Here is a 25,936-nt window from a genome sequence, read left to right on the forward strand (position 1 = left end):
GGTCTTGCACTGCCGTCAGTTCTTGGCTGCTCTTTTCATTTCATCCTACTTTTCTGGCATTGTTAACTGTATTTTCATGTCTCCTTTTGTCTCACCCTTCAAATGTCAGCTCTTCATGTAGATAGCCTAAGTATGTATAATATCCATAGCACTTAATCTGTAGGCACATTTGGTTCTGGTACCACTTCTATAGCAAAGTTCTTACCCTTTGCCTTGCTAGTACAAAAAAGTGATTAATAGTGGTTTTATTAGGGGATGATATTAACAATATTACACACACACCTGTTGCATCACTTTTTCAGTGTGTTTTGATATTTTTTAAATGTTAAGTTTTTTCAATAATGTATATTTTGGTTTACATGCCAACATACCATCTTTTATAGAGCCACGTTTTAATCTTCATAAAGTTTAAGTTTCATCTTATTCTTACCATTATGTTGCATATGTTTGAAAAATTCATTTTTAATGTATCTGAATAGAATACTTTTTCTAGGGTAATGTGAAAGGAAGAATTTTTTCTTAGAGTGATCTAGATAATTAAGAAAACTGCAACAAGTGTATATAAGGCTTTTATTTTCCTTTACTCACATTTGTGTATATGCACATTTTAACGTAACCATAAAATTCACTCTTAATAGTACCTATCTTCTAATTAGTAAAAGTTTTTGTTAGTGAATTGTCAGGATAATTTTGAAGTATGATGCAAATAATGTAATCATTTATGACACCTGCTAGTGGACTTCATTTTTACTTTGCTGAAAGGCATGTATAAATTAAAAATAACCTCAGATACCTGTTGGTATATTTCACTTAAAAGTATGTAATCAGTGAATTTAGAAAACTTGTCTTATAACATTAGCTTTTTATTTAATTGGTCAGATTTTCATTCATTGCACAAATATGCCAGGATATTTGGAAAATCATTTCCTGATTTAAAACATGTTCCAGAATCAGAATGATTTTAATGTAGTTTTCATTCAACTTGATTTTATAACAAAGATATACACAGGTTCACTTAAGTTCTTAAGAATAATTAATTGACTAGTCTGGTATTTGGAATAATATAGTTTTATTTTGTATGTAGGACAGTTTGCTCTAGCCTTATGATTTCAATTGCTATTCAAAATTTAGTGGTTCGTTGAGAGTCTTTGTAGCTTGGTGAAGAATTTTGTAAATAGGCACATTTTCAGCTTGCTGATGATTTTCTTTTAGTTTTAACTACCTTGAGATTTATATCATACAATTCCCAGAGTTAATGAATTGGAACTAATTATGTATCTGTTTGCATAAAAGCATTCATTTAACATAGTGCTGTCAGTCAGTATGAATGTTCATCACTTTTGATATAGTCATATTTATGAAATAATTTGTAGGGGGTATTATCTTGAAGTTATAGGGAGTTAAGGTTATTCTTGTGAACAAAAGATTAAAGAGATGTATATTTCAACTTAGGAGATATAATGGTTTTCATACTATACATTTAATACTAGGTGTAATATTCCACCATTAAAATCTGGTGACCTCTTTTTCCTAATATGTAAGAAAAAAATAAACGTGGCATTCTCAATTGAATTTTCTTGTAATGATGCATATTTTCTTGAAATCTTTGATGCTTCTAGTCATTGCTTACACTGTCTACCTTAGAATGGCATTTTATTCAGGGTTTCTTTTCTTTCTTTTTTTTTGGTACTGGGGAATCCAACTCAGGACCTTGAGCTTGTGAGGCAGGTGGCGGCACCACTGAGCTAAATCCCCAACCCTCAATCAGGTTTTTAAATATCTGTGTATCTCTACACACATTAAATATGTTTTCCAGAAAGCATAATGGCCTCAGATTCTCTTCAATCTGGAAAGGTTTAACCATTAGTAGAGATTATCTGTCATAAAGAATAGAGATAAAATCATATCTCTTTAGACTGGGTTTATTGAGAATCGAGCTTGGCCATGGAAGGTTGGGGATGTAGGACCTGTTCCTTGGTCTCTGGGGATTAGTTCCAGGATCCCCGTGAATACCAGAATCTGCCAAAATGGTATATTTGCATGTGCTTTATACCTCCTGCCTGTATACTTTATAAGTCATCTCTGAGTTACTTATAATACTGAAAACAGTCTAAATACCTGTTACATTATTTGGGGAACAGTGACAAAAAACAAAGGTCTATACATGCTCAGTACAAACATCTTTTTCACCAAATATTTTCAATTCATGGTGAAATCTATGGATGTGGAATCCAGAGGTCCAACTAAAATGTTAGGAAATTGGGGAAAATTTAGGGGAACCTAGGGACTACTTCATTCTAAAGTTAAAATCAAAGTCTGAATTCTGTTTATAAGGCAGGTAATCTTTCCATTGGGCTGATAGTTGGAAGGAATAGTGGTCAGTAAGTAACCTCTTGCTAGAGAAGATGGTATTCAGCTTGTGGATTGTGGAAAGGAATTCTTGAAGTTTTGAGTAGTCTTATTAGGTAGGATTGGATTAGTAGGGAATTTCACTCCAGGATATTTTATGTGCAAAAGTAGGTGTCCTGAAAGTCCTTACCAAAGTAAATCACAGTATTGGAGGATTGGGATGAAATAAATGGTCTTTTATGCAATAGGTACAGTTTGAGGTGTGGGAGGAACACATGGAAAAGATAGAAGTGCCACCATGGAGGCATTTACAGTTAGTACAGGGTAAAGAAGTAGAGCGAAGGCTTATTTGAAATACAGTGATCAGCAAAAGACCTTTGTAGAGATGAAATTTGAGTTGAACAAAGTGAGGGAGAAAGCCTTGTGAGTTGAGACAAGACATGGCAAAGCGCAGGTATCAACAGTTGATGTTCACTGAGTGCTAGGCATTGTCCTGTGTGCATTATTAGTGTTCAATCCTTGCAACAGTCCTACGAGAATGATACTCTTTCACATGTAAGGAAACTAGCTTAGAAGTTAAATAATTTACCCAAAGACACAGAGCTGATTAGAGAGCTAGGATTGGAGTTTTGGCCATGTAGCTCAGTAGCAGTACTCTTAACCATTATTCAGGGTCAGGAGAGGGAGTAGGAAGTTTAGTTGGAGCAGTTGCTTGGGGCCAGTTACAAAGTTCAATATAAGAATCTAGGATTTTATTCTGACCATAATGTGAAGTGATTGGAGGGTTGAGAAATGCCCTGAAGGTTGCTGTATGATTCTGGAAGTCAAGAGAGAAATCTGGACTATGCATACACATTTGATAGTCATCTGTATATAAGTTACAGGTTAAAATATTTCTGCTGGCCTGTAACATACTTCTTTGATTTAAAGTGAAGGATTATTTTACTAAGCAGACATGTATGCATGCATATGTATGTGTGTGTATATATTATGTACAAATATGAGTACATGAGTAAACTAATGAATGGTTCTGTTAATAGGTGAGAGAAGATGTACTAAATTCATTGAATAACAACTTTCTTCAAACACTAAATCAAGCTTGGAATGATCATCAGACAGCTATGGTGATGATTAGAGACATACTCATGTATATGGTAAGTAGAGCGTTTGTGTAGTTTCGTTTCTTTAAAGTTAAACATTTTAAAACAATGGCCTTCTATCAAATTTAGTTGCATGGCACATCTCAGTTTGAAATACAGTTTTCCTTTTTGTATCTTAAGTAGTATTTCCTCTGTTAAGGACCAATCTTAGCCTGTGGAAGTAAAATCTTATTCAGATAGTTAATGATTAGGATGGAAAAATGAAAAGAGAGTGACTTAAAATTGTTTTTCTTAACATTTAGTCCTTGTTCTTTAAAAAATGAAATATTTTTTAAAGGCCTTATTACCATCTCTTCTTAAGGGGGGTTAAATAACAACTTGAGAAGTGAAAGCTGAACATTCTCTTACATGTTTTTAATTTCTAAGTGTTCTATCTTCAGTGACAGATGTTTTATTAATAGAAGTTTTTTTTTAAATAATTATATTCTTTTTCCTGCCAGTAAATTTTTGCAGTGCATCATTGCACCCAATCTTGTTTAAAGATCGTGGCTTCTTCAAGATGTATATTCCCTTTTTCACCTACTAGAGCTGTTTTTGTTTTTGTCACTCAAGAGAAAGATCCTATTAAGCAAGACATTTTAGAAAACGTTGGCTTGAATTAAGTTGTGTTCAGTAACTTTTGGGGAGATTAGATTCTTAATTTTTAAAAAACTTTAATATGATTATAAAATGAATCTACATTCTTTTAGTTTAATTATTGCATCACTGAAGAATTAAGTAATGACTTGTTTGATGTTTGGGATTGGACACAGTAGTTTTCTTCTAAGGGTTTACTCTCTTCAGAGTTTTATTTTAGTTTTGATTTTTCACTTCAGTATAGTGTGAGAGCTTGTCCTAATTTCTTTTACTTAATAGAAAAAGCAAGTTGGAAAGAATTCCCATTGAGAACAAACAGCTGTAAGATTTTTTTTGTTCTGAGTGAATTCCATTGTTCCTTTACACCGGTTTTGCAAGGCCTTAGGGGCAAGAAGGTCAGGAGAGGCCACTTAATTTTTCAGGAAGGTAATAAAATGCATAACAAATCACTTTACTTTTCTCAGGGTCATTTTCCTTGTCAGGTTATAGATTCACTTTCTGTTTTCATTTTGAAGATAAAAATGTGACAAGATCTGAAATCATAATAATGTCTGTCATAATGTCAACTTAATGTGAAACAAGTTAACTTGCTGCTATCCTCTTTAAATTTTTGATTTGGTAATTAAAAAAAAATCTACACCAAATATCTAATGCTAAGATAGAAAATCACATAATTTCATGGTCCATCGCTGTAATGATGAAGTATTTTTAAATTTTCAAACAAGTGCTCATTTTTTAAAATTTTGCTTTGTTTCAGTTCCTTTATTTTTGCAGTAAAATCTCAAGCCTTGAGTCCTGGCTCTACCTCTGATATGACCCATGGTCAAGTAGTTAGTTCATATTTCAGCTTCCTCCTTATAACATGAAAATAATGTTGTACCAGTTGGGTTGGATGATGATGAGGCTTACATGGGCCATTCATGTAAAGCATGTATTGATCGGTCTTGACCCATAGAAACAAGTTCAGTACGTACTATTGCCCCTTCAAACCTACCTGGTATGTGTACCACAGACTCTGGATCACCCAGGTGACTTCTTTTCTTGTACCTTTGCTGGAGGAAACTTCACACAGGAGAGGTCAGTGCCGCTATTTGTCCATTGTCACGGGCCTTCAGTCAGCTCTTCATGCTGCTGGGCATTTTTACTCTTTCTCTGGTAAACTTATTCCACAGTTGCTTCTTTTCAGACCTGTATCTCTCATTGATACCTTTGCTCTTGGTAAATGATCTGCTTTTTACCTCTCAAAACAAGAACTGTGTTTATTTATTGCCTCTAAATCTACAACTTTATCTGTATTTTATCTTCTTTTGTGTTTTTCTTTTTACTTCCTGTTTTAATGAAGAATAATGTGTTCTCTTCTGGGAAAGGGTAGTGCTCCACCTGTGCTGTGGATCATATCTCCTTCTGTATTGTCTGGAACCTTGAGTATTTAGGGGTTCTTTTTTTTTTTTTTAACTGGATTGTATTCATCAGCATTGGATGTTCAAGCCACTCGTATCCTACCAAATTATCTGATAGATGCCTACTGTTGCCCAGTGTGTCCATCTGTCATTCACAGGTCAGTCTCATGACAAATGCTGATACTGCTGTCTCTTTTGTAAACTTTTTTGTTTTGAATATGGTCCAGTTAACTGTCTACCTTAACTATTAAGTTTTGCCTTTATTAGGATTACCATGGAGTCTGTACATCTTTGAATACAAAGATCACTGCTAAGCCTTGTTCTTGATTTTTTTCTTCTTTTTTCATCTGCATTTGGCACAGTTGGCTACCCTTTTTCCTGACCTATTTGGTCCTTGGTAACTATGACAAAGCACTCTGTATGCGTCCTGCCTTCTGGCTGTGCCTTCTCTGCTCCTTTTCCTCTTCTTTCACTCCTTAAATAGAAGAATTCTTTGGACTTAGTCCTAGACCTTTTTCTCGTGGTGCACTCGTTCACTTCCACAGCTCTCTGTGCCTCTGCAGATGATTCCCAAGTTAAGTCTGTAGCCTCACTCCAGACTCATTTTCATCTGTCAGGTTGATGGCTCCCTTCATTGTGTAAAAGGAACTTGAACTTGGCACATCCAAATAAGCTAGTAATCACTACATTTCAGTTGTTCATACCAGAAATCTAAGAATTATTTTTGTCAGTTCCATTTTCCTCACTAATCCATTGCTAGAATCTGGGATTTTTTTTTTTTCCCCTGGCTTCCTGTTTGTTAGCAAAGACCAACCTGCCTTCATTTTTTTCTTGGCATTTTTAGTACAGCTAGTATAACATTCACTGGGCTCTTCTGTATTCTGTTTTCCCTGTTTCTCCTAGAGTTACTGTCTTAAAGCATAAATCGTGTTACTGTCAGCTTTGAATCCTTACCTTTCATCTTGGAATCCTCACAGTATATCTTCTGTCTTCAAAAGTAGGAGCAAGTTACAGAAAGGAAACATTTTTAAGTCTTAAATTTCTTGTCAGCCGTCACGTGCTCCCCACCGTCTGCAGTTACTCACCTTGTACGTAGTACTATTCTATGGCAGCACTTAAAACGATCATAACAGTGGTGCTCTCCCCCGGCACTACTCTTGCCATTTGGGGGCATTAATAGAAAAAATAAGGATTACTTGAGCATAAACATTGCAATAACATGTCGTGTCTCTCTGTTAACAGCTACTAATGGGGGAGGGATAACTAATGCAGCCTGGAAGTGCTGGACAAAGGCTTGATTCACATTAGGCAGGTCAGAATGGGACTGCAAGATTTTGTATAGCTACTCGGAACAGTGTACAATTTTATTTCTTTTTTATTTTCAGTATGTTTGTGATACATAATACATTTATCATGAAGAACTGGTTCATGTACATATTGCATTTTAATCCTCTTTTCCTTCTCCCCTCCCTTCTATATCCCTATATCTTCCCCTCCTTATATCCCTAAATCCCTTTCCTGTATCCCCAAAATCTACTTCCCCACTTCCTATCTTTTTAAATTTTGCTCTTTAAGTCATTTATACTTTGGGTTGCTCATATAAGAGAAATGCCATATTTAAGCTTGTGTGTCTGATTTATTTTACTTAGCATTGTGGTCTCAGAGTATCCATTTTCCTACAAATGACTCAAATTTATCTATCTTTATGGCTGAGTATTATTCCATCATATATACCACATTTTCTTTATCCATTCATCTGTTGATGGGCATATAATCTACTTCCAGGATTTAACTATTGTGAGTTGTGCTGCCATAAATATGAGTATGCATGGATCTCTATACTATGATGTGTGTAACTCTTTTGGGATGGTACATAGAAGAAGTATAGTTGGGTCAAATGGAATTTCGATTTTTAGGTTTTTGAATAATCTCCATACTGATTTCCTGAACGGTTCTAGAGTGTATAGTTTTAAACTTAATAATTGTTTATTTCTGAAATTCTATTTAATATTTTCAGACCACAGTTAACCAAGGTAACAAAGTCACAGAAAGCAAGACCATGAATAAGGAAGATTATTAACTTTTTAATAGACTGAACTGTGGCTGGGGACAGCCTGGGTAACCACTGTCTACAGAGCTCCTTGTGCAAACTGGGCTCTTAAGTATACCTTGAATAAGTTAATATGGGAATTATATCATATGTTCTTTTTTAATAGACAGTATATATTCTTTTCAAAATACTCATGCTATTTTAGATTCAGAAAGATGCATGATAAGATACCTTCATTCCACAAGTTTTTCTCATTTTCATATCCTTCATACACTCATTTTGCTTTTTTTTTAATGTGTAGTGTTCTGGGCTTAATTAAAATACTGCTGTTCTGGGCCTGGTGGGTCGTGCCTGTAACCGTACCTACTCAGGAGGCTAAGGTAAGAGGATTCCTTTGAGGCCAACCTGGGTAACTTAGACTGTCTCAATATAAAACTGGAGAGGGCTAGAGATGTAGCTTGGTGCAAAAGCCCTGGGTTGGATCCCTAGTACTACAGAAACAACAAAGCAAAACCAGAAAACACCTAAAAGTACTTTATAAAATTAAGGTAAAGTTTATATACATTGAAATGAATTAAAGTATACAAAATTAATTCTAACAGTTATATGCACCTCTGTAACCAGTTCTCTAGCCAAGATAAATGCCTTTAGTTTTTTTTTCTACCGACATCTGCATTTTCTTCAAAGATCTTTTTGTCTCATCCTTGGTTCAGGTGTACTAGTTATACCTACATGGAATCTATGCAAGTTTCTTTCATGATTCCTAGCTCTGTTGGAATTTTAAATCTTATTCTCAGAGAGGGAAAAGTTTCCTGTCTACCCACTTAGCACCTACTCAGTTAGCTGACTTCTTATTTTTATAACAAGATGTCTGTGTCTAAAATGTCATGCATGAACCTCAGGTATAGATGCCAGGGCATGCACTGACTAGAAAGTGAAAATGATATCACTGGTTACATGAAAACTGGTGTTGGTCAAAGTTTGTTCCACACGGCTTTGTTGTTTGGCATTGTTTCAAAAGGAAAAGTGTACATGGAATATGCAGTCTCTAATTTCAACAGTACCTTCCTAATGGTTGAGACTTGTATTATCTGTTTGGACCCTGAAGGCATCAGAGTTTGTAATCCTTGGTTTATTTAAGTTTGTTTTTAAAAATTCATGTTTTTCTTAAAGGATTGCATGTTCAGCATTTAGGCTAGGCTTTAGTTATTCAGAACACTGATGATTGGGAAAAGATTTGAGTTTTTTATAGAGAAAGTTTGTTATGTAATAGCTTTAGTTGACATAATCCCATAAGTATTAATATTTGGTTAAAATATGAAAATGATCATGGTATCATGGGAGAATTAAGTTTATGGATAGTATTCTGTAGGCTACCTTGTAATGTCAAAGAAATGGAAAATAATTTCCTATCATTGTGTATAGGGTTAATACAGGGTTAATAAAGGTGTTTTCTACTTAGAGCTTTAAGGTGAATTTCAAAGATACATTCCTGTATCTACTTGAATTTGTGTTTCCATTATTATCATAGATAACAAAGGTAGAGTAGTATTGTATTTATCTCTAGAAGATTAGAGGGGATAAGTTCATAAGCATGAGTAGGGAGTAACCAAGGAGAATAGAGTTACTGTCTTTGAGCTATTTGGAAAGTCAGGGATGGAAAAAAGTGAAATAAGTGTAACGACGATCTTGTGAAGAGGAGGGGAGACAAACTGAGGAACTCTGTTCTGAAGCTTAGTCTCCTTTAAAAAGTAGACGAGACTGTTCAGGGTGACAGAAATGTGAGTTGTTGGGAGTTTGCAGACTGTGGTAAACTGAATAATGCCCCTGGGCCCCCAGTGTGTCTGTGACTAATCTCTGCAACCTGAGAATGTTACCTTGTGTAGCAAAAGAAGCTTTCAGATGTGTTTAAAGATCTTTAGATGAGATTGTCCTCAACCATTCTACTGGGCCTGATACCACTTTGAGCCTCGCAAGAGGAATCCAGAGAAAAGGCAGTGTTGTGACAGAAGCAGAGATTGGGATGGTGCCCTATAAAGTTGGAGAAGGGCCCTCTCGCCAAGGAATACAGATGTCCACCAGAAACTGAAGAAGGCAGGGAAGTAGCTTCCTCCCTCAGAGCCTCCAGAAGGAACCAGCTCTACCAGCACCTTAACCTTTTTTAGCCCAATGAAACAAACATTAGCTTTCTGAACTCTAGAATTGTAAGAGTAAATAAGGCACTGAAGCGATTTTTTTAACAGAAGCATGAAAGAGTAATAAAAACTTCAGAATACCTTCTGTGCACAGTCAACTAGGTGTAAATAAATGGATTGTACTTGTTAGTGTGTGTAATTTAGGTGCATTGGCACAGTTTTTTGTAGTGTACCTTGTCATCGGAATTTTTTTTTTAAAGGTATTATAGCAACCTCAGAGAGGAATTTCTTTTTCAAAATAAGAGGAACCTTCTGGTAGAATTTTCCATATTGAAGATGAGCAAGGGATTCTAAGATAATAGCAATAGTTGAAGTGATTGATCATGGACTCATGCTGTTTAAGGAAACAGTGAAGCATATGATTCCAGGAAATAGATATGTTAGCTACTAGGGATTAGTAGACCTGGAAATCCAGTGAAAGTGAGGAACAGGTTCATTGAAATGTAGCAAAGTAGATGTAGGGCAAAAAAGATGATCAAAAATGCTGAAGTTATTTGGAGTCTTCTAATGATGAGCTTCAAGGTTTGCTCATATCAGTATGTGGCTGAAGGGAATCTTAATAAAATGAGAAATGACCTCACAAGCTCAAGGTCCTGAGTTTGATCCCCAGTACCCCCCCCATTAGATAATAACATGAGAAATGAAAATTTAGACACCTCAAAGGAGAGTGTGAGAGATTGTTTCTTAGTATGAAGGTTGTAGTTACCAAAGGTACTGTATAGCAGGGAGCAGAACTGAAAAAAACATTGTAAGCTGTTTGCTGAAGCTACCAAGGAGGATTTGTGTTTCCTTCAAGGTCAGAAGATAGGACAGGAACAGAGATGATGGAATTTGTCATTCTGTATTTTTTCCTGTAGGTGTTGGTGCTTTTAATTCTAAAAATCATTCCTTCGTAAACTGTATTGTACATTGAGAAAAGCTTGAAAATAGCTATGTTCTGGAAAAGCACACATGGATTAAGAAGTCTTCCCTGGCAACTTCTCTGCTTTCAAAATGACATCTTAGAAGGACACAGAATCCATTGACTATTGGGGGCTTCATAGCTGTTCACCATTTTTACCAAGTCTACTTTTGCAAGAAGATTCACCGTAAGACAGGCTTTCTCCATTTCTGTTCAGGTTTTTGTATCAAGACCATGACCTCTTTTTATAGACAGGTCAAAGCTAAGTACTAAGTCTTTATCTAAAATAAAGCCTGGGCATTATTATGAATACTGTGAAGGTTAAGAATGTATTTGATAGCCAGGGATGGTGGGGCATGCCTGTAATCCCAGCACTCGGGAGGCAGAGGTGGGAGGATCACTGAGTTCAAGACCAGCCTGAGCTGCATAGTGAGTTCAAGGCTGGCTTGAACTGCATACATGGTGAGATCCTGTCTCACCAACACCACCCTGCCCCAGAATGTACTTGATAATTAGTTTCTTCTTTGCCTTCCATCTCAGCTCTTATTTGGGATTTTTTTCATTTTGTTTTTTTTTTAATTTTGCATAATTTTACTCCTTTTGTTCTTTGCAATTATTTAATATTCTTGTTTCTTTCAAATCACAGTCATAAACACCTCAATCACTGTCCAGTGAACTTGTTGTGTGAGTGTGTGTGTGTGTGTGTGCACACGCACTGTGATTATTTAGCAGTCTGTGACATTAGGTTAGGATGACAAGTATTTATTCAGTATTTACTTTGCCTAGCATGATGTGTATATACTCTGGCATAATCAGAAATAGAGCATATATTTCATGTTAGAATAAATAGAATGAAACTTTAGTATGCAAAGTGTGTTTGCTGCCAGTATGTATGGGAAATTGGGGGTTGTGGAAAAAAATACTTAACGATGAATTGAGACTCTTGGCTTTAGTTCCAGCTTTGACGTTAATTTGCTTAAGTCATTTAACCTTTCTGGTTAAGCCTCATTTCCCTGTATAATAAATTTATTGATAAGGATGCTGGTTCTTAACATTTCAGGAGTCATGGATCCCTTGGTGAATGATCATAATTCCTGGGACCCTAACCTGGAAGTAGATGTGTGTCCATGGACCACACAATACGTACTTGGCCGTTTCAGGGGTAGTTTCTGGGGGCCTGAACCCATCTGTTGGATCTGGTTAAGGATATGTTTGTTAGATCACTTTAAATATTAGAGCCTTTTCAGCTCTAAAGCTTTAAACTATTTTTTTTTTTTTTTTTTTTTGGTACTGGGGATTGAACTCGGGTCCTTGCGCTTGCACAGCAGGCAGCGAAACCACTGACTAAATCACCGCCCCACTTTAAACTATTCTGACCCTGAAAGTGAAACACCTAGAATGATCTGCGGAATGGTAAGGAAGAAAACGAGAGGTGTGGGTAGATTAGTTAGGGTGATTGCGGTTTCTTTAAGAACTCTTTAGGGGAAGGGGTTGATACAGCCTTGCTTGACTTCAAGTCCATTCAGTACTGCTACATGTAATGGCAGATGCCTTTCAGAGCCCTGGTGTGTGCCCAGCAATACTTTAGGTATTTTAAAAGTATATTAATGAATTTAGTCCTCATATCTGTTTAAGCGGTAGTTTAGCAATGGAATTAAAATTTTATTAGGTCTGTTTGAAAAGCAAAAATACTTCTGAGCAGCAAGAGGTACTTTTTATTATATAACATGTCATTGTGCTAAATGTTTTAAAATACCTGATGTAGAAGTTGAGTGTTGTAATCTCCATTTCATGGATGAAGAAATTTAGGTTAGAAAGATGAAGAACTTGAAGTTAGAGAGATTCACTAACCTGCTAGACCATATAGTTCTGTCCTGTGTAACCAGAGTAGGGAAGTGGGTCAAAGTCTTTTCTTCATTCTGAAGCTTGTGGTCCTCACCTCTTTGCTGTGGTGTACAACCTCAGTGCAGAAAGATTATATTAGTTGGCTCTGTTTAATAAAATTCATGATAAACCCACAGTTGAGCTAAAGTTTACCTTTGTGTTATGAGGATAGTCATTTAGCAAGTATTTAATGAATGTATATTTTATATGAAGCAGTGCTCTAAATGACTGTGGTTCTATATTCCAAGTTTTATTGGGCAGTTTTGTAATATGGAAATGCTTTTGGGGAGATAGTCCTGATTTTCCATACATACCTTGAGAACAGTGACTCTTAGGACCAGTTGTAAACTGTAAAAGCATATTGAAAATCTTCATAGTATATTCTTTTTTGAGTTTCAATTTGATGCTAAAATAACACTAGAGGCTAAGACTTGTCATCACGGGTTACTTAAAACCATCATTATTGAAATACTTAGAAACTCACCAAAAGTCTTCAGTGCCATTCAGTATTTACTCTATCCACTTGATAATTCACTAGCCCCATACCAATTTTAAAATTATTATTATTATTATTATTTTTTGGTACCGGGGATCGAACTCAGATCCTTATGCTTGCACAGCAGGCGGTGAAACCGCTGAGCTAAATCCCTGGCCCAAAATTAATTGTTTTGGAAAAAATTTTTGATATAAAAGTGTATCTTTTCCCCAAATTTTAAAAATATATGTTATCAGTCTTTTTCTTAGTGTTTTGTTTGAGTTCTTTATTTTGGATAAAAGTTCTTTGTGAGATGTATGAATTGAAACATACTATCTTTCATTCTGGGCTTGATTTTTCTTCCTTAATGATGTCTTTGATAAGGAGAAGTTTTTAAATTTACTTAATTCCAGTTTTTTGACCTAGGATTGTAGGATGAAGTATTGTTATAAGTATCTGTTTGCTCAGCTTTATTGGCTATGTTGTTCACACCTTCCATGTCCTTACAAATTTCTATTTTTATCTGCTTGTCCTGTCAGCTGTTGAGAAATGTTACAATCTTTAAATTGGGTTGTGAATTTGTCTATTTCTCCTTTTAATTTATGTATTTTGAGGTTTTGTTATGAAGTGAATATAAAATTTAGGATTGTTTTATCTTCCTATTGTATTGACTTTTTCATTTTTATGAAGTACCCTTGTCTGTGCTTCTTGCCTGCCTTCAAGTCCATGATGTGTGGTAGTACTGCATAAGCTTTCATCAGTGTTTTTTCATAGCAGATTTCTTTCAACCCTTCCTTTCTGCCTGGACGTGTTCTTTTATTTACTTGTCAGATGTGGCATATGTACCAGAGTAGCTTTTGCTTTTGAACCCCTTTTGATAATCTTTGTTTTGAAATGGAAGCATTTGATTCATTTACTTTTGTTTCTTTTTTTTTTTGTACGGGGGATCAAACTCAGGTCCTAGAGCTTGCTCAGCAGTCAGCGAAACCACTGAGCTAAATCCTCCGCCCTGATTCATTTACATTTAATGTAATTATGGATACATTTCAGTTTAAAAAGTTACTACTTTTTTTTTTTTCTTTTGGTACTGGGGCTAGAGCTCCTGTCCTTGTGCTTGTGAGGCAGGCAGCAGAACCACTGAGCTAAATCCCCAGCCCACTAGTACTTTTTTTGTCTCATCTGTTCTTTATTGTTTTTACCAGCTTTTTTTGCCTTTAGATTAATATGTATGTTTTCTTAGCCCATCTCCCTCATTAGCTTGTAATTTATATATTCCTTTATTATTGTTTTAGTATTTATTTTAGAGGTTACAGTGAACATCCTCGTACATTATTTGTTTTTTGCCTTTTTAAAAAAGTTTCTAGATAGTGTAAGGATCTTAGAGCACTTTGACTTCCTGAGGATTTTTTTATTTTAAGTTTCCAGACATTTGACCCCAGGTTATTTTTTAGGTTTTGTTTTGTTTGCAGGGGAGAGAGGCAAGCCTGGTATTTTGGATTGCTTACCAGTATGTAATGAGAACTGGAGGCACTGGATGGTGTCTTTCTTCAAAGAAATTTGCATTTTGTTCTAGCAGGCAAGCAGGATATCACCCTGATCTAATTGAGGCTGGTTTTAGACTTTGGTAGTGTTTTTGGTTTTCCTTTGTTTCCAGGGCATACCTTTACTCACAGGAGTTAAGTCTTCTGGGACCTGAGGTGAAAACCTGAGGTGTTTACCAGGTTGCTGTCCACATAACTGCATCTTGAATGCTAACTTTTGTCTCAGCCCTACAAACCTGCCAGTGCTGCTGTTTGTTTTGTTTTGATTTTTAAATGCGTCAGTAAATGTCTCTTGTGAAAAATTGTTCACAGAATTTCTGTTCTTCCTTGTGTTTCTCTGCTCTACAGAATCTCTGCCTCTGAGTCCTTACTGCTTGGTAGTCAGCCCTGCCAGTTCCACCTGTGACTTTCTTCTTTGTCTCTTTCTTTCCATTCCTCCAAACACAGCAAGTGACCCAGGAGAGATGAGGGAAGGCAAGTGTGGGGCTTTCTCAGTGCACTTGTCTTTCCTCCAGAATCTTGGCTCCACATATTCAGGTTCCTTTGTTCTTTGATGCTTTTAAATAGTGTAGTGTTTGGGTTTGTTTTTTTAAAAATTATAGTAAAGTGCACATAATATAAAATGTCATTTTAATCATTTTTAAATGTACAGTTTAATGCTGTTAAACACATTTGCATTCTTTTGTGAAGCTATCACCACCATCCATCTCCAGAACTCATCTTGCAAAACTGAAATTCTGTACTTAATTAACTTCCCATTTCCCCCTCCATTCTACTTACTGTGTATGAATTTGACCACTGTCAGCACCTTGTAAATGGAGCCGTGTAGTATTTATAGTTTTATGATTTATTTCACTTAGCATATTGCTCATCCGTGTTGTGATATGTCAGAGTTTCCTTCCTTTCTAAAGCTAATATTCCATTGTAACATGCCACAAATTGCTTACCCATTTGCTTGTCGGTAGTGCCTTGGATTGTACCCATATTTGGCTGTTGTGAATAATGCTGCTATGAACATAGGTGTGGAAATAACCTGTCCAAGAACCCACTTTCATTTCTTACTGGGCACATATCTGGAAGTAGTGCTGGATCATATGATAATTCTATTTTTTTCTATTTTTAATTTTTGGAGAGGATTGTCATACTCCTTTCCCCAGCAGCTACACTGTCTTACATTCTTGCCAACAGTACACAAGGGCTCTACTTTACATATTTGCCAATACTCGTCATTTGATTTTTTTTTTAATAGTTATTATTCCAGTGAGTAAGAAGTCTAGCTTTTTATTTAGATTTCATAGTTCCTTTTGCCAGGGTAATTGAATGTAAATAACATGTGGAATAACATGTAGAGGTAGATGTTATTTACAGATGAGGAAACTGAGAGACATATATGAAACTCATACCTGTTATATGACAGAGACAGGATTGAAATGGAGGCTGTGTAGTTTTGAATTAGTGCTGTTAACCATTGAATTATATCACTTCTTTAATACAGACAAGTCTTATTTTCTAAAACAGTCTTCCAATCATTGCTGCAAGCCTTTGAGGGAAGTTACTCCTCTGTCCTAGTACAGTCTATTTTCTAGTGTTTATTTTTTTCTTCCACTTTTATATCATTAAATTTTGGATTGGAGAACAGTGCTTTGTTGCAACTTACACAGCTTTAGAGAAACATCTCGTTTTGATTTGTCTTATATCTTAGTAGACAGTTCTTAAAATAAGTGAATTATTTTTAAATATAATTGTCAAACAACTAGTATGTTTTCATTAAAAACCTTTCATAGCCCTGAGAGATTGTAAACCATTTTACGGCAGTGGAAACTATTACTCTGAGCATAAATCTTGTCTAAGTCTTCACACAATGTTTCTGTGCTTTTCTTTTATATTCATCAGTTATAATATAAAATAAAGATATTAATCGGTCTGTACAATTTAATATTTTATATCTTACTGGAACCCTTTTAAAAATGTAGTCAGGCAGTAGCATTGTAGAAAATGTTGAGGTAATTTTATTAACTTCGATCTGATTAGACTTTTTCCTATTTTAATTCTAAAATAAAATCTTTCTGGTATTTTTCTTACTGTTCTTTTCTAATTGTTTCAAACCTTCCTTAACCTGTATTTGTTTCATGATTTGAAAATCTATTTGAAAACTAATTTATTAGTTGTTGATGGAAAGGCAGGTTCAAACTTGTTCTGACAGCCTATTGAGCTTCTTTTGTTGTTGGGTTTTTTTTGTTTTGTTTCGTTTTTTTGGTACTGGGGATCGAACCCGGTCCTTGCACTTGTGAGGCAGGCAGTGAAACCACTGAGCTAAATTCTCGACCCTGTTGTTGTTTTTTAAATAAAATGTTGAGTTATACATTTGAGGATTTCGCTCTCATTTACTAGCAGGATAAGTATTTAATACTTGTAAATCTGTTCCTTTTTTCCTATGTCCTAGTAGGAAAATAGATAAAAACACAGTTACAGATAATGTTTATTATAAACAATAAAAGAGGAAACAATGTAAACAGTGAAAGAGGAAATATTTTAAGAGTTTGATTAACCAGCTTGAAAGTTAGCGTGATAAATCAAGCTATTTACAACATTTTTAACTTTGCCTAACCAAATAGTAGCTACAAGTGGGACCAGCCAGGGAAGTGTAGATGAATGGGTACTACTACATAGCCTCTCCTGGCTCATTAATGTATTGATAAAAGTATTAGATTTTAAAGCAAACTTTTTAATAGAGAATTTCCTTAAACTATAATTTAGCCAAGGACTGTGGTATATTTATATTTGTACTATGAGTTTTCAGAGTTGGATGTGACCCAAAGGTTAGTTTTAGAATTTGCTTCCTAAACTTCTCTATTTAGTCTTACAAGCAAGCATTGTTCAAGAGGAATCACTAGGTATGCATGATGCTGAAAAATTTTAAACTTACCTGTTTTCCTGAGTACATCACTTATTACTCTGCAACTCTGGAACCCATTTATCTTAATTTACTTTTCTACAATATAATGACTTGAAAATATTTACTTAACCTCTTCTTGCAGGTAAATTGCTTAAGTATTAAGAGTTATTTTTTGAGATTCATTTTAATTATTCTGTTTTGATTTGTTAATACCATTTCTGGTTAATAAAGCTGTTTTGCCTTCTTATAAAAGCACTTCTTGACTTTGCATAGGTTTAGCTTTTGTGAAAACCATATTTTTGCATAGTGTATTTTGACATCTCCAAGCATGCCTTTATCTGCTGAGTTTGATCTCTTACACATTAGTTAACTATTTAGGTGCCTGCTTTTGACCCAGCTGTAAAAGGACAAAGAAATCTTTGCTAAGGTGGTGGACGTAGTAGTATCCACAACCTTGTTTGCTGATGTTCTCTTCTCTGCTAGGACAGTAAAGAGTCCTGGATCTTGTAGACATCGGGGAAAGGAGTTTTTCATGGCAGTCTCCTGGGCAAGATTCCCTTTTCTTGTAACAGTGAAAGACAAGTTGGGCTTCTTAGTTTTTTTAATTTAGTGCTATAGCTGTTCTTGGAAGCGAAGTTAGTCTTATAAAAGCTGTTCTTTTAAGACTAAAATAACACAGTGAGATAGATGTTTATGTTGCATATGAAGTGTTTATAATAGTTGCTTTATCAAGCTGTGTATGAATGAAGTCAGGTGTGAAAGCTGTCTGACCTCCTCCCAGCTCTGTGGAAAAGGGAGACTTGGGATGGTCACCATCTTGGCGTCTCCCCTACTTAGCTTTAAAAGTTCTTGTCCCCCACAGGTTTGCTTGGCCAAGATATAGCAACTTCAAGAGAAAGCTATAAGCAGATATTTAAAGTGTAGTTTATGCCTGTGAACATGAAACTCAGTCTTTGGCTCACATATTAGGCTTTCAGACATGGTTTTCAGAACATTTTACTTAAAATCTATTTTGGCTTTAAAAATGCAAATAGGAGCAGCCACCAACTTTGTATCTTCACCGAATTGTTTGCAGTAGATAAATGACTAATGTTAGACTCATACAAAACTACATTTTAGTCTAAGTCTGGGTTTTTTGTTTTCTTTCTTCTTTTTTGTGGTACTGGAATTTGAACTCAAGAAGCACCAAACTACATCCCGTGCCTTTTTAAAATTTTACTTTGAGATAGTGTCTTGCTAAGTTGCCCAGGCTGCCCTTAAACTTGGTGGCATAGCCTCAGCCTCATGAGCAGTTGGGAATACAGGTGTGGGCCACCATGGCTAAAAAGTATTTGTTAGTTTTTAGTATACTGTCTGTCTTTTGTGATGACTTTCTTAATTTTGTCCATACTTAAAAATTGTATTCAGCTAGAGATTAACAAGAGCTGTGACTTTAAAAAATTGTTGCTATAGAAATATACAAAACCAAAACCTCTTAACAGCGATTTAAATGATTAACATTGTATTAAATGAGGTAAATAGCTTTTTTAAGGGAGATTCTTAGAATCTCTTATGAAAATGTTGTCCTGTATCTAGAGGCTGAATTCCTTTTGATATGCTCCTCACAGACAGAAGGTGTACTATGTTTAATGTATGGTTTAATATCACCAGTGTGGTTGCAGGTCACAGTTTACATGCTGTGTGCGCATTTGTCTTTAACATGCACACTTGAGTTACACACATTACAGCCTTTGCTTGATGATAATTGATCATATATATCAAACATTATAAATGACATTACAAATTTTACAGTCACAGTGAAGATTATGGGCTTTCCCCTTTCCATTTATTTGACCTCTAGTTGGTTTCTTTAATCAGATTTCAGGGTTAACAGTAGTTTTATTAAATTATATGCTACTTAATTATAATCATTATGTATATCTTGACAATCACAAAAGAGACAGATTTAGCTCTCATACTATCCATGTTCACCTTGTTCTGTGACTTTAAGTTGTTGGATGTTCTGCCAACATCTCACATCTGTGTTCTTGTGCTTGGCTTCCTGTACTGGAGCATCATTTCCCCCCTCATATACTGCATACCTGGGGAATTCATCACCTGTGCCTCATCCCTTTCTGTCTTTTTTCCCAGAGGATTTGAGAGAGAATTATGGGCCATATGGTTGTAGATTTACTACTACTTTAGTATCAATAGCATCATTCTACTTAGGATTCGCAAGACCCATTCTAGGAAGACATAATAAATACAGCAGGAAGAAGTAGAAGTAGTAAATACAGAAAGGAGAATCTGATCCTATATACATTAATTTTTTTTTCCAGTATTGGGAATCAAACTCAGGATCTTGCGCTTGCCAGGCAGATACAGCACCACTGAGCTACATCCCCAGGCCCTGTCTGTATATATTAATTTTTGATCAGAGGATTAAATTTAATAAGAAATAATATTTTAAAAAAGAAATAATATTAAAATTTTAGAGGTTATCTTTACCTTTACCAGCCCATTCTTTTACTGAGGGCCAGATTGAATAAATCACTCGTGAAGATAGCAGCAGATAACACCACAGCCAGAGATGATACAAAAAATGCTAGTATTCTCATCATTATTATAATTTTCATATTCAGAATTTTATTGTAACTGATAGTCATTTTAGGAAATAACTTAGCAGTTTCCATATGTCCCAATAATTCCACTCCTACAATTTACCAAGAAAAAAACATACATCTGTAAAACAATTGTACACAAATGTTGATAGCCGTACTAGTCATAGTATAGCAAAAAACAAAACAAAGTATCCATCAGCTCAGCTCTTAAAAAGAACAAAGGCCTGGGATTTAGCTCAGTGGCACCGCATCTGCATTGCAAGTGCAAGGTCCTGAGTTCAATCCCTGGTACCAAAAAAAAAGTTTAAAAGAACAAAATATTGATACATATTACAACACTAATAAACCTTAATGAAATTGGACCCAAAAGATTATGTATTACATGATAATGGCATGAAATGTTAGAAGGAAATTCATACACAGGCAGAGGTACTGGGAGTGGGAGTGGGTATTGACTGCACATAGGCTCAGTGGATTGTTCAGGGTGATGGAGATATTCTAGAGCTTGACTGTAGCAATGGTTGCTCAGTTACAGAAATTTGAACATAAATATAATTCATGTATAAATTACCAATCTGTACTCAAGAGTGAATTTTATGGCAAGTAAATTATACTACAGTAAAGCAACATTAAAAGAAACATTAAAACAGTACAACAATAATTCACACTAAAGATTACCTTATATATATTTTTGTTCTATCATTGGTATAGTTAGTACCTTTTTTTTTTTTTTGCTACCGGGGATCAAACTCAGGACCTGCTGCCTGCGAGGGAGGCAGCAGAATCACTGAGCTAAATCCTCGGCCCTAGTTTAGTACCTTTTTACCAAAAGAAGAAAACAAGAAGAGCGGGGAGAGACAGGCAAGCACAGGCCTAACTTAATTATTTGACAGCTCTCTTACCCTGAATTAAGAACATTTGGTTTTTTAAGAAAGGAGCTGCTATCTTAGTAGACATCAGTTAAACTTGCTAATTTTATATGTGTGCATGTGTGTTTGCATACATATATATATTTTTTTCCTCCCTTCACAATTTGCTTAATATCCTATAGGATTGTAGTGTAGTTGAAAGTTATAGAACTTGCCACAGTTACCAGTATTTTCTGTTGGAGCTATAAAACATCCTGATAAAAAGTTCTGTCACTGTTGTTAAGGCTCCTTTGTAGTATACACGTCTCTGTTCTGCTACTACTGGTTAAGCTTTGTGCTTCCTGAAAGTTTTTATTTTCGAACATGTATATGTCCATTACTGTTCTTACTGTGTTGTTTAATATTGTCTAAACTGATAAAATAATGAGAAAAGCAGTAAAATTTTTGCCTTGGCAAAATAGATTGAATATTTTTGAGACATTTTGGTCAAGGCAAATGGCTAATATATTGATTTGGATTAAGTATGGACAGTTTAAAACATGGAAATGGAAGTTGTAAAAATCTAGAAGAATTTTATATTCAAATTGCTTCACAAATTTCTCCAATTAATGCTATACCTTAATAAAACTGAAACACTAATGTTGGAGAGTTTGTTATGTCTGAGTGTATATAAGAAAGATGATGTTGAGCTCCAGGCACAGGAATCCTTTTCAAAGAAGATCTTAATACCTGGACTTTGGGAGAGTAGCTAAACTGTAGCATAAATGCCTGTTAGCATATATGAGGCTCTGGGGTTGATTCTAGCATCATCCTCTTAAAAAAAAAAAAAAAAGAAAAAAAAAAAGACTTGATATCCAAAGAGTATTTTTGTGTTTTGAAGTGTTTAAGATTCAAGTGTGTGTGTATGATTAATAGTTGCTTTGTTTTACCACCTGTCTTTGGTTAACCAATAAAGTACTGGTTTTGATGACATTAGGTAACAGATTCTCCAGAATGATGCTTTTCTTTACCGTAGACATTTATATTTAGTGCTGTGAAAGTCGGATTTATGAGCTAGTTCATTTAACCAATAACAGCAGTTATTTTCATAATTAAAAGGGTGCTTGTTGCTTTTCTAATTTACTACATTTATGGCAGTTTGTGTTAAATACATCTTGTTTTATGATGAAAAGTAAGGTAATTGGATAAGAGTATGAAAGTATGAGCCCTGAGCTCACAATGATAGTAACACGGAGGTGTGGAAGTGGCAGGAAGAATCGGAAGGAAGGAAGGGTACGGTCAGGGAAATGTGGGAGTTCAAGGCCCTGAGGGTGGAAATGTAAAGTCCAAGAACTTAACTGGAGAATTCATCAGTGAAATTTGAACTCAGTAAAGTTGATATCAGGATTTGAAAACATGGGCTTGTAAGACTGTATAAAATGTGGAAATATGAGCACTGGAGATAGTAATAGAATGGCTCTCCTTTTTTGCCAGTAGGTGCCTACTGTTGTATAAGATGAATGAATGGAGAGAAGGTCACAGGAATGATGCTGTGTAAGTGAAGGCTGCACACAGAATTAGAGTTGTATGGAAGGTTGATTAGTAGCATCCTACTTACATTGTTAAGCTGGAAAATCTCTGTTCATCTTGTAGTTTGTTTGGTGTTGCTTGTATTGATTCAACTTTATATGTAATACAGAATTCCAGAAGGTTCAAAGATCACTGTTTGCATTGGCTCTCTTTCTGGAGTATTTAGGTGAAAACAACCACCTAATAATTTCCTGTTGTTAGAGGGTTTGACAGACAAGAAGGGTATTTGTTAAGAACAGAAAGGAATTATGCAACTAATTCTTTTCTATATCAAAAGCAGTATGCTTATTTCAGTGTATTTTAGTATAAATATGAAATTCAGTTTCTACTCAAAGTAAGACTTTTCTGGCCAGTAATTCTGGAACATCTGTGGTCTTTAAAGTGATATACCAATAACTTTGGTAAGAACTTGAAAGTACCAGTAAGTACTCAGTATGAAGTGACAGTAACTAGAAATGTTTTAATTATGTGATACTTAATGCTGTTCTCTTATATATGCATTAGAGCCTTTTAATATTTACCAGTAACAATCAGTTTAGGTCATGGATTTGTATTTCATTCAGTTCTTAATTTTACTTGAAAGGAAATGATCTTTTTTTATTTTTTTTATTTTTATTTTTTGGTAGTGGGGATCAAACTTGGGCCCTTGAGCTTGCAAGGCAGGCGGTGGAACCTCTAAGCTAAATCCCCGGCCCAGAAAGTGATCTTTAAGTACAGTATCTAAGAAAGAACCTGATTGAGACCTGGTATAGCTTTGAAGAAAAGATAATGGTCTGCTTACCTTTCTCCTCTGCTTTCTACTTATTTGCCTCTCTTTGGGTGTGATGCTTGCTGTTTTCCCTCTTTCTTAGGGTAAATTAGCAACCATCTGTAACCATTATTTGTTTCAGTAGCTATTGTAGAATGTAAAGATTTAATTTTATATAATTAGGTACTACTCTGGAGAATTCCATAGTGTTTTAAGATAGTGTGAAGTGTTTCTCACCTGAGAAACATCTGCTTTTGGAATTTTATTTCTGTCGTCGTTGTCATGATCAGCAGCAGCAGCACTGTTCTAGGAACTGAACCGAGGCCAGGGCCTGGTTCATGCTAGGTAAACACACTTCCACTGTGTTACACCTTCTGCTCCTTTTAGGTTGTGCAGAGGAGGTCCTCTTCCTTCACCAATCCCTGCCCCTAGAAGCTGCTGTCACAGATGTGCACCACCACACCCAGCTATTTTCATGATTTTTTTCATGATTGGTGATCAGAGTATTTTTATGTTTGTAAGAATTGTATTCAGGGTTATTTGAATTTGTTTTAACTGCAGGACCGTGTATATGTACAACAAAATAATGTGGAGAATGTCTACAATTTGGGATTAATTATTTTTCGAGATCAAGTTGTACGTTATGGGTGTATTAGGGATCATCTTCGGCAAACTCTTCTGGATATGATTGCAAGAGAGCGTAAAGGAGAAGTTGTAGACAGGTATATCATTTATATTTTTACTCTTGTACTTGGCTTTTCAGTGGTTGTGTCTTAACCAATTCAGTATCATAGTTTTTATTAAATAAAAGTTTTAATATCCAGTACTTTGTTAAACTCTTCAAAAATTATCACAGTTACCTAGAGTTGAAGCACACATCTATTATAGTTTTAGAAGAGACTATCCCAAGTTTTGGTTAATGCACTTTTTCAGAACAAATCAAACATTAGTCTTAGCTAGCTAGCTTCTCCCCCACCCCTTCCTTCTTTCCGTTCTTTCTAGTTTTTGACAGGGACTTGAGTTGCTAAGCCTAGTCCCTAATTCTGGATTCAAGTAATTCCACCTCAGGCTCCCGAGGACCTGGGACTATAGGCACGCACCACTGTGCCCACATGGACTTTTGTGTAACCTTCCTTCTTAATAGTTTTGAAGAAAAATGTTGAACATAGTCTAAAATGATTAAGAAGTGCTATCCCCCCTCGTACGTCCCTGTTCTTAACGTAACTGCAATGCCAGTTTTGTGATGCTGCTGCTAAAATGGCTTGAAACATCTAAGTTTGCTTTCTCTACTTTTCAGAGCAGCTGTTAGCTTAAAACTAGTCAAGTTACTACTGCTTCGGCTTCACTGTTTGATCAGGACTGCCCAAAAGCCATTTAGTGCAAAAAATTGTATTTTCTAGAAGCAGCTGTATTTTGTTACTCATGTCTGGTGGTACAGTCTACCTTACCCATCTGCCTTCTTCCCTCCTCTCTGCTTCTAAATAAACAGCTGTTTATCTTAACTTAAACTTCTATGCTAGGGTAAGAGCAACCTGGGATAAGTAGCAGTGCAGTCAGTATACACTGTTCAGTTAAATTTTTCTTAGTTCTTATGAATCAGTCACTTCTGGGAGATTGGTCACTTTAATAAAAGTTAAATGTTCTGAAGGTTTTGACTATTTCTGTGAATCTTTAATTACCAAGTGACTTCTTTTTACAGAGGCGCAATAAGAAATGCTTGCCAGATGTTAATGATTTTAGGTCTTGAAGGAAGATCAGTCTACGAAGAAGATTTTGAGGCTCCTTTTTTGGAAATGTCTGCAGAATTTTTTCAGGTAATCAGTGCAGATGTAAATAAATGATCTTTTAGGATGTTCTTAACATGATTGAATGTAGCTATTGATTTGAACATTTTGACTTTTTTTGACTGAGGCCCATTAAGTGAGGGAAGGGTGCAAAAATTACCCTTTAGCATACCAATTCCACATTCTCACATTCTGCTGAAGGAACGCAATGATAGTAAATTGAAAAATTTAAAGTTATACATGATGTTTTATAAAACATGTAAACTTAGAAATATCGTTAATATTTTATTAAAGTACCATAAATTCATAAGCAGTACATTACCAAAGTATGGCTGTGTAGGCTTTTATTAATAGCAGTTACTTGTAAAATAAACATAAGGATATGTATGATTCCATGGTATGTACATCATATTTGTCTTAAAGGTTATTGATTAGGAAATTACAGGCTAGCCCCAAAACAAAGAAATTGCTTAAATGAAGGTAAACTAATAGTAATTTGTAATGAAATGGTGCTCGTAACAATAACTGAGTACTAACAACCATAAAGCACTATTTATAAGATAATCAAATTCTTCTTGAAAGTTGCAACTCTTTGAGTGTTTTACAGTAGTTTTCTCAAAGTAGATGTCTTAGTAGAATACCAATTTAGTTTTCCTCTGATAATACTTTTTAAAAATAAATACAAAATTATAACTTAATAATTTAGTAGACCATTAATAAGAGCCAGTGTATGTGTAGAAAAATGAAAGTTGAGTGAATTCTGTTGCCATTAACTCATAAAAAAACAAAGAAAGGACTTGATGCTTTATTCTTCATAATCGCTTTGTAGCCCATCAGGAAAACCTTTGTGGCTACACTGGTAAACCCAGAACGTACTTGAATGCTTCATGAGCTATTAGTTTAAAATGTACAGCATGTCTTTATTTTCTAATATTGCAC

At 35.3% G+C, this 25,936-nt stretch overlaps 1 protein-coding gene across 3 annotated transcripts in view; it reads left to right on the top strand.

Annotated features, from left to right (window-relative positions):
* The window catches only part of Cul3 (cullin 3), an 85,553-nt gene that overhangs the window by 29,162 nt on the left and 30,455 nt on the right, over positions 1 to 25,936 (top strand). For all 3 annotated transcript variants that reach the window (XM_004864460.4, XM_021244281.2, XM_087205984.1), the window contains 3 exons: positions 3,390 to 3,503; positions 23,775 to 23,935; positions 24,913 to 25,027. In XM_004864460.4, the coding sequence (XP_004864517.1) occupies positions 3,390 to 3,503; positions 23,775 to 23,935; positions 24,913 to 25,027 (390 nt within the window). The remainder of the gene's footprint in view (positions 1 to 3,389; positions 3,504 to 23,774; positions 23,936 to 24,912; positions 25,028 to 25,936) is intronic.

The sequence above is a fragment of the Heterocephalus glaber genome, unplaced genomic scaffold (genome assembly GCF_053883595.1).
Source record: "Heterocephalus glaber isolate CG9 unplaced genomic scaffold, H.glaber_assembly_v1.0 deba00000621, whole genome shotgun sequence".
Classification (NCBI taxonomy): Eukaryota; Metazoa; Chordata; class Mammalia; order Rodentia; family Bathyergidae; genus Heterocephalus; species Heterocephalus glaber.